The 12,586-nt window shown below is 42.3% G+C and overlaps 1 protein-coding gene across 1 annotated transcript; it reads right to left on the minus strand.

The window, feature by feature from the left end:
* Positions 1 to 1,633: 1,633 nt before the first annotated feature.
* On the minus strand, positions 1,634 to 7,470 carry LOC118783424. The gene is made up of 7 exons (XM_036537294.1): positions 7,298 to 7,470; positions 6,445 to 6,641; positions 6,193 to 6,264; positions 5,288 to 5,347; positions 3,087 to 3,327; positions 2,392 to 2,748; positions 1,634 to 2,101 (listed from the first exon to the last, which is right to left on the minus strand). Exons 1-7 carry the CDS (start codon positions 7,422 to 7,424, stop codon positions 1,704 to 1,706), a joined length of 1,452 nt encoding a protein of 483 aa, XP_036393187.1. The 5' UTR covers positions 7,425 to 7,470; the 3' UTR covers positions 1,634 to 1,703.
* Positions 7,471 to 12,586: the final 5,116 nt, after the last annotated feature.

Here is a 12,586-nt window from a genome sequence, read left to right on the forward strand (position 1 = left end):
CTTCAACGGAACTGAAGCCGTTCTTGAATGTTTACTGAAACTGTTCATTGTGAAGTCTGTTGCTCATTATTTTCTGTTTCTTTTTTAGATAGATTTACAGTTTTTCCCTTCCAAAGCAGGTTATTAATAAGGAAACTCAATTTTTATTTTGTTTGTACATTGTTGGCATACTCTATTGTGTTTCAATAGAATGTTTTTAATTATTAAAAAAGATGAATTGATTGCTTAATGTTATTTATACAAACACATACGTAAAAACTTCTAATGGTTTGCAACCCTAGCACAAACCATTTTATCTCAGCTCAGCAAAGAAATCCCACTAAACACACTTCAGAAGATGAAGAGGCAAGTCACAGAAAGCATAAGAACACTTATGTTTGTAGAGAATCGCTGTCTAAACTGAACAATGTTTTTTAATGTTAGTTGCACAAACATTTTGAAGACTTTCCTATCATGGGGATGGATGGAATACAGCAGCAGACAGCGTGCCTCTTATTGTGCCTGCAGTGTGAGGGTGTGGTCTGAGCAACACACACTTAATTCACCATCCTATCAGGAACCTTTCAGATCAAATTGGAAACCCAGGAACGAGAGCAGAACCCTGGGAAGCCGCTGGGAGCTCTGGATTGCCGTAAACAGCACATGGCATGCGTTATTACTGAGGCACCTCCAGACTTTTTTCCACAGCATGACAAAGTGCATCCCGTTCATAAAGCTGCAGCAGGACCTATGGGATGCAAAAATCTGTTCACTGCATCCACAGCATGAGAATAACGTTTTCCATGATCAAGCAAAATCTGCTCTCAGGTGCGTAATTCTTTATGACTGCTAGGGTAATTCACGTCAGAGTTACTGATGGATAATCTACTTCAAATGCTCTTCTTAAAATGATTGCCCAGAAGGGCTCTACTTCTGTTGCTGTGCCCACCGGTTTCCACCCAGCCTGGGTGCAGGTTCAGCATCAGTAACGACCCACAGACTCACAGCAAACTCACCTGCACTCGCTCACTCTGGGTGCGGTGTGTGCTTTGGGGCTGTCAGAAACCACTTTATGAACTTTGTCTGCAGAGCCATCCAAGTTATTTTTCACTTAAAAGGATTTACAATTACCCAGCATAAGCACCCACCAAGTTAAGTACTTGGAAACAACATATGGCATTTTCCCCAAATTGATTCATTTACTGAAATTTACTGATAGCTGTAGGCTCTTGTTTGCCTAATTAATTTGCTCTGATCGTACGAGGCCAGTTTCTTTCCTCTGCGGTTTCCTAGTGTTGCAGTCATTGAGATGTTTGTCAACATCATGCATTTTTAAAGAAGAAAAAAGGCACAGGTATGTTTGATAGGCAACTGCACTCAATGTAACCACGTTACAGTGCAAAATGTTATGCTTTATTAGCAATTTTAGAAATTAGAAATTTTAGTATTAAAATCAGAGAACACACTTATCCAAGCAAACATTTACAAATACATACAAAAAATACCCAGATTCAGGACTGGCCTACATGTAGAACTGTCTTCAACAGCAACTGTGTCTGTACTGCTAGTAAAGTGTGGATTGCAGCATTATTTTGCCACACTTCCAAGAACAAGGATTCATTAAATACTGCACACAGACTAGAACATTCTGATTTATACATTGTATGTCTAGTAAGCAGCCAGAAAGCCTGGCTCTCAGCCTTTATCGCTGCCATTCTGCAGGGTTAAGTGTCAACACACACGGCCCTGGCTTTGTATGCACGCTGGTGTGTAGTCGGACTCTTAGAGCGACTCGGCTTCTCCTCACAGTCGCTGCACTGGCACTGACCCCGCCCACAGGGACAGCCTGCCTCCAGGCGCCGCCCACACACCGCACAGCTGTACGTATCGTCCAGCCTGTGCAGGAGCTGGTGCAGCTGGAGCGTCTCCTGCAGGCTGAAGCTCCGCCCACACACCTCGCAAACGTTCGGCCCCCGCAGAGAGGCGGTCGACTTGCCCCTCAGCAGCTGAGCCCTCAGAAGCTCGAAATCCGAGGGTCCTCCATGGCCTGTCGGGGTTTCTTCCGTATGGGTTCGCCTCCCGCAGTCAGTGTGGGCAGGGGTTTCAGTGGAGTCTCCTGCTACTGCAGAGCATGAAAAATAAACCAGAAATACAAATCTAAAGTAGAGAAAATGAATCACATTCATGAAAGGAGAACTGGATACACTTCTGTTCTGAAAGGATACACTTATGTTCTTTTGTGACTAAAGTCTTCTGCTTAAAGAATGTAATGCAATGTAACTGAATGGAGACATTTAGTTACAGCTTGCTTAGCTTCCAGTAAAAAGCTGACTTGCAAAAAAGGGGCTGATGTGTAATGTGTATGACCCACACAAGTTGAGCACAAGAGTTTGTTGAGGAGAGAGCACTCACTCTGACTTCTGTATTCCAAGGCTGGGTCTTCCTTCCTGACTGGGGGTACTGTTGGGCCACATGCTGTTAAAGAATCATTTCCTATGCCAGTAGCATCTCCCACATCCTCGGATTCATCTGAAAGCTCCAATTTGATGGAGGTCCCTGAACAATGATCCTCGATGATGTGAACCAAGCCCAGCTCAGTGACATCACTGGCGATGGGGCTGGAGGTCAGGGTGTGGACGCTCGTTTCGTCCTGCTCTGCTGGCCGTTCTCCAACTCGCCGGACCAGGACACAGCCCTCCTCCAAAGCAGGCCAATCCCCGACCCCGTCCTGTCCTGTCCTGTCCGTGAATGAAAAGCTCGCGCTCGAACCTCAAAAAAGGGAAAAACATCGCTTTTTAAATACGATTAATTCACTAGCTGAAATGGAGACTTGCACTGGTAACCCTTTCCATTCTGTTAATTTAAACAGTACTTTAAATGCCTCATTAAAGTTACCCTTTACATTCTACAATTTTATGAAGCATCGTAAGTGCTCCATTCTGTCTATACAGTACCGAATTGCTTGATCTAGAATTCAGCTGTAGAGCACTTACCTCTGCTCAGGAACACAGCATGTTCTCATCTGTGGTCTGTGTAACTGCCTGATTTTATCCCGACAGCTAACCACATTACTACAATGCTGCCCACTACACTCAGGCTGTACTCACAGGCAGAGTCCGTCAAAGCGTGCGTTTTCGCCTCGGCACTGCCCTCTTCTGCCTCTCTTTCATCCTCTGCGTAGGATTCCGTTGCGTCTCCGTGGAGACCAGCTCTGCCACGGTCACATGCCACCTCCAGCTGCTCCTCCTTGAGCGTACTCTCGCCGTGAGCGAAAAGCCGACAGGAACCCGATGGCTGATGCATCTGTGTGTCTACTGAGGAGGAAACCAAGCAATCCCCGACGATGTTCTGGAAAACAGCAGACAAAGCATGACTCTTTCCTCCACATTAACACATTTCAGAAATACTTCTTAGACTTAAAATATTATTTAATCAATATATTGTTAATACTTGCACTCAGTGATGGAGTAAATGGGTTACGTGGTTAAATGTCTTAATGGTTTTCAAAAGGGCAATGATCTAAAATATCAAAAAAAAAAAAAAAAAAAAAAAAAAAAAAAAAACTTATGCTGAGTGACATCTACACATTCATATGGTTTTATCCAATGACAATAAGATAGTTTTAAACAAGGCTGATAAATTCACTCATCACAAAAAAAACATTTGGTTTAACTATGAATGTTTTTAAAGTAATACACTTCCTGTGCATTGCCCATAAACAAAAGTGGTCAAACAATATCTAGACTGGCTGAAATTGTTCAGAAATTAAAAATGAAAGAGTGGATAGCACCATTTTCTGCTTTGCATGAGAGTGTTTTTGATCATCTGTGACTACCACCGCCTGGAGGGAAGTGAACAGCTTTTTTTTAACACCAAAAATGCATTTGTCTCGTCTTAAAGTCAGAAATTGTTGGGGACATGACTGAGTGGTACTCAAAAGAGAGAGGAGGACCTTTGTGTCAGTGACCTCGCAGACAAGTCATGCAGCACAGGGCTCCAGACTAACCTTTCCACTGGTAGCACTGGTGCTACCAACTTTCTCAGTTGGTTGCACCAGCACATGGTTTGGTCGCACCCTTTTTTTTTTTGGTACAGCATGGTATTAATCAATGACCTTGCATGCTGCATACCCTCGTTTTGCATTGATGTAAAGATTGACAGCGAGTCGAGACTTGATATATTTGCAAAATATTTTAATCTGAACATTAAGTTTCTGCCACGAGCAGTGGCTGACAAAATAAGTCATCTTCTATTATACAAGTTTATAAGAAAACATAAAACGGTTTTCAAATAAAAGCAAAGCATAACTATGTTATAGGCAGTGTTGAACTTGATGACTTCTCTTCCGTTGAGCGATTACTCTCACTTAACCGCTGAAAAGTGGGGAGGGGCTCAGTGTTCCGGGTGATGCAGATGCGGTCCCTGCAGGTTTTGTGTTTCATACTGTCGTTGTGCAGCTTCAAAGTTTCAAGCTCAAACTGTGTTGACCCGGTAACAGGTTTAGAGTTGCCTGCAATGGATGGGCCACATTGCCTACAATACACACACACCTTAGCATTCCCCTCGTACCGCAACCACAGGTACTGTGTTAGCCATTGTGGTTGAAAGTAGTACTTTTTCTTCTCAGTAATGTCAACATACATTGCTTTCCATGTTCTGACTTAAGCCTAAGCTCCAAAAGTCCTCCCTTGTGTGGCAGATGGGGCCATCCCGCACAATCAGCTCTTGTGCTGGACGTGTTCTATCCAGCACATAGTTCAGCTAAGAATGAAATAAAGTATACCTGTGATTATGACAACACTTGAGTAATCATGCATTGTCCTTAAAGCAGGCCAACATACTGTACATGACAAGTCACTCTATGGAATTGGCACTCACCAGTTCATTCTGGAGAAGCCCTAAATCGTTGGACCACAGTGGACCATGGCTAGCATACTGGTGGTCTGTCGACAACCAGTCACTTGCTGCATAACCATGGTCCCCAGGGTTCCCCACTTGTGTTTTGCCATGACCTTGGACAACATAAAGCGGTTTTATACTGTTACTTGCTTAAATACTACATATACCTCCACAGAACACAATGACATAAATGTGATTAACCTTTGAACCGACAGTATGGCCTCAGTTGTGACACATTCAGTGTCACATTGCCATCGCCCTTCCACACAGTTGCCACACCTTTAGTTGACACTGCGGTAAGGGTTAACAGTCCTTGATGCCTGTTCTGGAGAGTGTCTCCCGCTCTGCGTTTCTTGGGGTCCTCACCAATCAGCACCTCATCACCAGCCTCCAGGAAACACTGTCTCACCCGCTTTTGCTTCCTTTCTGAGCAGCTTTTTTTCTGCGCCCTCTTGATGTTGCTGAGAACCTGAAAGATCAGTACATAGAACTTAGTATACTACAACGCATGCAAATACTGGTGTCTTCTACAACAGTTCCAACCTTTTCATTTACAGCTTTAATGTCAGTCAATCTCCTATGCGGCTCATCCTCTGTGTCCCGTCCTTCAAACATTTCTCCCATGGGCCACGCATTCATCACCTCTGGGAAACGGGGATGTCGGTGGAAGAGAAGATAGTACGGATTGTACTTTGTAGATGTGTGTAGTCTAATTTTTAGGAAAATTTTTGAAATGCATGAAGATTTCACTCACTATACAACAACAGTTAAGGTAATGTTAGAAAACTTCAGTTCCTTCAAATGAAATGTTACACGCCACCAACAAAAAGCTATCCCACTAAAATGTGTTATCAATTTTTTTTTTTTTTTTTTTTTTTAATGGAAGCCAACACCTGCTTTGCAGTATTGACCCCATGCACGTCCGAATCATTGTGTTCCTCATTGACATACTGCATTTCCTGAGCGCATGCTTTACATTTTGGTTGGTGCCCTCAACCTACACCATGAAAATACACAGTGAAACGACTAAACACACATTCCAAGCACACAAAAGATACGGATCATTCCAAACATATACAGCTTGGATATCAATGCAGCTGACTTCACTTGCAGACTTGGTTTGCAAAGCCTCTGCAGTGACCCATTTAGTGTACAGATGACATGTCACAATGAGAACATATTGGTTCTTTTTGGCTGTCTCCCTTAGAGGGGGACACTTCCCATGCCTCTTTCACCGGTGGGCATATGTGCTATTAGCACATTACCTTGCATAAGTCTTTTCATAGCAATTGTGTATTAGGCAGTAGACCCTACCTTGATTGGATGCAGAACTGGTGCCACCGTCTTAATTGGGTTTTTCAGTTGACAGCGATGACAACATTTGACCTGATGTAGGGATTCATTGTTTAAAACAGAAATTAAATGTCATGCATATTGAAGACACGACTGGTAAGATGTGAAATCTGAAGTTGAAGAAAGAGTAAATTTGGTGCGCACACGTGCTCACAGCAAGAGCACTGTGTGAAAGCCATGAGGCTCAGTTCAATCCTATGAAAATCTCTTTACCCAATCTGTGACATCTTTCTTTAAACTGGACCAGTAATATCCGGCAACCACCCTGTCTCTGGTGCCCCTCACACCACTGTGGTTGCCCGTGCCAGGATGTTTGTGGCACTCTTCCAGCACTGCCCGCTTTTGCTCGTCGGACAGAACAACCAGCCTCATGTACTGCCTGCTGGGACCAGTATAGAATAACCGATTGTCTGTTTGGAGAGAGGAAAAAAAAGACATGTTTCACTGACTTGCTTCCATGGCTTTACATTATCACTAGCCAACTAGAAAAAAGGGTGAATTTTGACAGTGGCAAGATTTACTGTGGTAAAGGTAGTTTTGCTTTGGATATTCCTTTGATATTTAGCTAATCGGTCTGTTAAACACTCTGACCATTTGAATTTATGATGTCAAACATGAAAGACACAGATCAAGACACCTCACCAAACCCACTGCTGTTAAATTTGGTCTAGAAATCACAGTGAATATTATCAACATACCACAAGACCTTTAAAGAATTTTGAAAGATATTTGTCATTCATGGCATACCTATATGTATGTATACTTAAAAAGTGTTGATATGTTGATAATATTCACACGCTATTACCAGACCAGATTTAACAGCATTGGGTTTGGTGAGGAGTCTTGATCCCGGTCTTTCATAACAAGGTTCCCCATTCTATCAAATGCAGCGGATTTCTCCTGACGGTTTGCGGTTAGATTTTGGGCCGAAAGACTTTGGCTGGTGCAAATGATAACTTTGGAAATAAACTATTGATAACTTAGCCACAGTAGCACTTCAAGCCCTGTTTTGACTAACGTTAGCTAACATTAACTTAGCTAGCGATAACTGGCTAATGTTATTTACCTTTTAGGACGTAGTTATCAGCCACCCGGGTGACTCTCTTTTTCCCAGCCTTGTCCAATACTGATGATGTTATTTTCCGGCTCGCTAGATATTGCCGGAGAGCTGCGTAGAACTCAGTATCAGACATATTTGCTGCACAGCATACCCATACTACTATTTTGACCACCAATACCAACCCCTGCTGGGCATTAAAGCGACGTAAAGTAATCCCGCATGCGTGGAACGGATCGGGCAGTGTCGTAAAAGGGGTTAAATTCTGCGCATGCGCTGACTTTTGTGCACGTGCAGGACGGATCGGGCAGCAACAGACAGGTTTTTTTCACGTCGGTGTTATTACGAAGCTTGAGGAGTTCATTACGAGTTGATCATTTCAATCAGCTGTGTTGGAGTAGAGAGAGATCTGAAACATGCAGGACAAGGGGTCCTCCAGGAGAGGTTTGAGAAACACCGGTTTAAACCTATGTACACAGTAGAAACAGCACATTCCTTGAATGGGAAAATATATCAAGACAGCCAGAGTGACAGGAGGAATGTGTCATTGCAGTTTTAGCAATAAAAATCCATTCACTTTTCCCACCCCAAAAAGACTGAATATTCACCTGTGTTTGACATCTTGTTACTAAGCAATAAAACATATGCAGATGAGTGTTGCTATGCCTATTTGTCCACTAGAGGGCATGACTTATGTAAGGGAAGACTGAAGTGCCCCCCCCCCCCCCCCCCCAAAAAAAAAAAAAAGCAAAGATGAGAAAACAAAACAGATTACCTTCAACACAATCCTCTCTTCAGTGATCTCCTCACTACTCAGCATGCAGCCCATTGGAAACGTGTGCTGGTCAGAGCTGAAACTGCGCTTGTGTCTGCTGAAGGATTCAATACAGAGAAATTTTGATTGCAGGCTGCGTCCAGGGGCATTAAGTTGGCAGACTGAGTTGATTATCCAATCAATCACCGAAATCATACACAGGCACCAGGCAATGACTTTAAGAAGGGCAAGTTGTTTTTAGTCTTCAAGCACAACGAGAACTTGTCTGTAATGGGTAGGGCACATAGCATGGGGCAACTAGGACACATGGAGGAGAATGTGTGGATGTGTGCTAAAAAAAAAAAAAAAAAACGGTCAGTGAACTTTTCCCTTATAGTCCACTTGGAAGGGAAATCTCTAAAAATCTTGTAACGTGGTTTGGTTTTGCTTTTGTTATTCTGCAGTTAAAGCTTGTGAGGTTGAAACAGGGAATACATGTTATTTTTTTTTTACCTGATAAAGGCCCTGGACCTGTTTATAAATAATTTTGTGTGATTAACAAGCGTGCCCATTGAAATAAAGATCACCCACCTGCAGCTCATTCTCCTTTTATTTGATTGCCCCTATGGAATATTAGCATTACCTTTAAGCCCTTATTTAACATTTTCACATTCTTTCAATGATGTCAAATCATAAGAGACTGAAGACCTTAATCTTAATGCTGATCTTTCTGACATTTAAAATTTTCATGTTAAGTGCAAAAGTGAAACAGGTAATGCCTCTTGTGAAAGAGGACCCTTCACCTCAACCAACAAACAACTACTGACCTACAGTTCGGGGAGTTTGTGGTCCAAACCTGACAGTCGAACCCCTGTGCAGGTCTGCGCAACTGGGCTGTGAAAGTTTTTAATTGTGTGCTTTTGAAGATCCTCCATGGCTATTCCTGTACTCACCCCTTCAGCCAGCTTCTGTCTGCTTGAGGAATGTATGCAGTTTGACAGGTGGCACTCGTCAGCCAATGGCTGGCTATCATCCCACCTGTCAAACTGTGCATGAGCAGACATGGGGCAGCTCTTTGTTGGTTAGTTGGGCAGAGTAGTTGGTTGGTTTGCTATGCTTCTGGCAAGGTGCAGGATCATTGTTTGATGTTTCTGAGATGAATTAGTTATTGCTTTGTAGATTACTCTCCTATATTTTTATGGTTTCTGTCTCAGCCAGCACCATCACATTCCACATCCACTCATCATGATTGTGATACTGATGAGTGACATCATTAAAATATTAGTATTACAATTATTTGAAGTTGTTAATCACAAAAATAAACATAATACCAATAACAAAAAGTATATCCAGAGGAGTTTATAAGTTTAAAGGCAGCTTAACGTGGCTTGCCTTTCGTATTTAAAGCCCATTATCCTTTGCTTGTTTCTCCAGACATGCGGGGAGCACTCAGCAAACGGCAGCGCTGACAAGTACCAGGCAATTACTTTGCCCTGCGTGTTAGTTTACCGGTGATAATCTGGGATGCTGAGGGCAATCAGGGAAGGCGCCTCAGCTCTGCTGCCGCGTTCAGATGGATGTGGGGGTAGCGGTGGGAAAGCGGCTGTAATGAGATGCCCGATGATGGATGCAGACGTCACGCCGAGCAACAATTAAATGGACCGATCGCCGTTTGCTCTTAATCCCGAGACGGGAGGGCAACGGGTACGAGAGACTACAGGCGCGCACCGGCGCTGGCCACGAAGCGTCTGTCGCCGTGGCTAAGTGAGAGCAAATGGACAGACCTGCTGAGTTCTAAAAACAATTATATTTCCTGATAATGGAGAGTTGTTGGAAAGTAAACTCACAACTGGTACGATGCCAAAGAGGAGGACTGACGTGCGATAAAACTAATCTGTAGAAAGTAGCGCTTTCACGAGTTTCTGGTCACGCTTTCAGATTCATTGGATGAAGTCTTGTAGGCACAAATTTAATGTGATCTTTAAAAAAGCTCTAAAGATAACAAAGACCAAAAAAGGTGTGGCTCAAGTGAATACTATAGCTATGAAGAAACAGTTTTGGTCTTGTATGAATCTAGCTTTGCTTGTGAACATGTGTTGTTATGCATCATTGGTCTGTATTGAATCTGATTCAGATCAACAACAAAAACCTAAATGCATAAATGAGTCATGAGCACTAATCTTGAAATGGTTATGTTAAGATAAAGTCGGAATAACCAGTTAAACATGTTACTTTGTGTCCTGTGTGACAATATACTTGTATTCCTGCCTTGCCCTGGTTCTGGGGAGTCAAGAGTGGCTGCCAGGCAGATTCCCATGATTCAGGAACACCCTAGGATGCTAGGACCACAGGAATTTAGAGTCTGAAATGCATTTACTGCATATTCCCGTTTTCTCAAGGTTTGGATCAGGCTATGAGAACATATAGTAACAAAAACAAAGGTGGGGATTGCATGTTACAGGTGGGACAGTGTTGATTCAGAGTCAAGAGGCAACATAAGGTCAAAACTGCAATGGCTGTTTTGAGAAACACAAACTCCTAAAAATGTGGAGAACAATGAAAACACCTTCCTATAACCAGTCCATAAACACTCAGGCAGTAATTTGAATCAATATCCAGACACAGAATCAGAAACATTTACTTAGGTCCTCATCCAAAACAGGTCAAAATTTTCTTTGCTTAGGCAAATGCTGCAGCTTTGAGTGAATGGGGAAACCCACTGTTTTCCTTCTCTACCCTCACACCCCCCTTCCAGAAAGCACAAGTGCCCAAGACATCAGGGCTGAGTGGCTTCAGGTGTGTGGGCCGGCCAGGTGCTGTTCATTAGTGATCCATGTTGGGAATCTAAAGTCCAGCAGATGGAGCCATTTCCCTCAAACGGAGGTTAATGTTAATAAGTTAATAGTTGAAGTTAATAATGAAACAATGATCACACTGAAAGCAAAGCACTTGCAGCAAAGAACTGCTGTTTAGTGATATGAAAGTTCATTCTCATAATTTTGGTAGAAGATTCTTCTGGGGTATCTCCTTCAATTTTCCTCTTTTACCACTTCCCTTTGAGTTGATATGTTCACCACCAAGGGGTAGCGCTTTTCTTAAATGAGCTGCCACAGACAGTGTGGACTTCAACCAGATTGATCACTGTAACAGTGCAATTTGTGGATGAACAAATATTTTCATTCCTCATTTAGAATTTTCCTGTTTATTTTGATAACAACAACAGATATCTTTGTATGAATCTCTTTTGTAATTCCTGTAGAACAACCATAAATGAAGATTTATGACAGTTTGGAAATGAATAAGTTAACCTTTATTTTCTTAGTTTTGCATTTACAGGTTTTAGGTGATCAATATACTGCAAGGTGATTTGCAGTGGAGCAGTTTTTCATGCATTTCAGTTTTCTTAGTCACATGCAGATGGCAGTATTGCCATAGTTATATTTCTTTTCCTGTTTGTCAGAAGCAAATCATGTGTTGATGTTAAAACCTTGCATATTGATTGTGTGCTCAATTAAATCCAAATCAGCTAAAGTACAGTGTGCATTATTGTGCAGATTCATTGATCAAATCATGAACATTGTTTGAAATGCCTGTACAATATTCTCCAAATCATACATTGTTCTTGTACTGTTCACCCACTCATACACTGTTTCCGCCAGTGTTACAGAAAATATATTCTTTAAAGACATGAGAATGAGAATACAGTTAAACAGAAGAGATATTCAGTATATTCAAACATGATATTTTAATATTTTAAAATATTTGACAGTGAGTTGTGAGAGTCAAAGGAGAACTGTGCCAAAATTAATAAGGCATACTAAACAGTTTAGATCCTTCAGTTCAGTTAAATTCAATGCAAAAGTTAGAAAATTATCCTGAGCTTTTCCTTTTATACAAAATACTCATCTTTTACAAAGCTCCCCAAGAAACTCTGTATACAGCTTAAGCAAAAGGAAAAAAAGAATATAATAAGGAATAATCAATTCAGTGCTGGATTCTGGGTAATCAAGTGCAAAAAGTGACAGTGCTCACTTCTGCTCTGTCAGTCAGTAAAAAATGTAGCCCCGAGGAGATATTTTTCACTGCTCTTTGTCAGTGTGCTTTGCGTTTTATAAATGTTTGGTGATTGTGGGAAGTTCAGGAGTTCAGTCCACACTGAGGCAACAGGATATGACATCTCTGGATGGAATATAGATGCAACGGTACATTTCCTCCCAGAAAGGCTTCTCGGAAGAATTACCATTGTATCTCAGGGCAAACGGGAATGATGCATTCTTTCTTCAGTCAGGGGAGAGAGAAATAAACACTCTGGGAGCCAGCCTTAGGAGAGCTCTCTCTGCCCTTGTGATGGGCAGTCACCAGCAGGTGCATGTTCTCTTCCTTCAGGTGCGTATCCTGCCCGTGCTGCCCCAGGGGTGGGGCTGTCGAAGATAAAGCTCAGGTAGGACGATACAGGGGGAAGCGTGGCTCTGGTGGAGACGTACTCAAAGCATCATCCCACGCTGCTTCAAAGATAGTGCTCAGTAACTGGCAATCCTAAATTA

Source organism: Megalops cyprinoides, chromosome 9 (assembly GCF_013368585.1).
Source record: "Megalops cyprinoides isolate fMegCyp1 chromosome 9, fMegCyp1.pri, whole genome shotgun sequence".
Taxonomy (NCBI): domain Eukaryota; kingdom Metazoa; phylum Chordata; class Actinopteri; order Elopiformes; family Megalopidae; genus Megalops; species Megalops cyprinoides.

Bases quoted from the DNA above. Each gene is read 5' to 3' on its own strand.
- LOC118783424 (XM_036537294.1), bottom strand. From the start codon at position 7,424: ATGTCTGATACTGAGTTCTACGCAGCTCTCCGGCAATATCTAGCGAGC. The intron at 6,642-7,297 runs GTAAATAACATT...CTCTCCAAACAG, and splicing joins TGATAACTACGTCCTAAAAG to ACAATCGGTTATTCTATACT. The intron at 2,102-2,391 runs GTGAGTGCTCTC...CATGCTCTGCAG, and splicing joins CTTGGAATACAGAAGTCAGA to TAGCAGGAGACTCCACTGAA.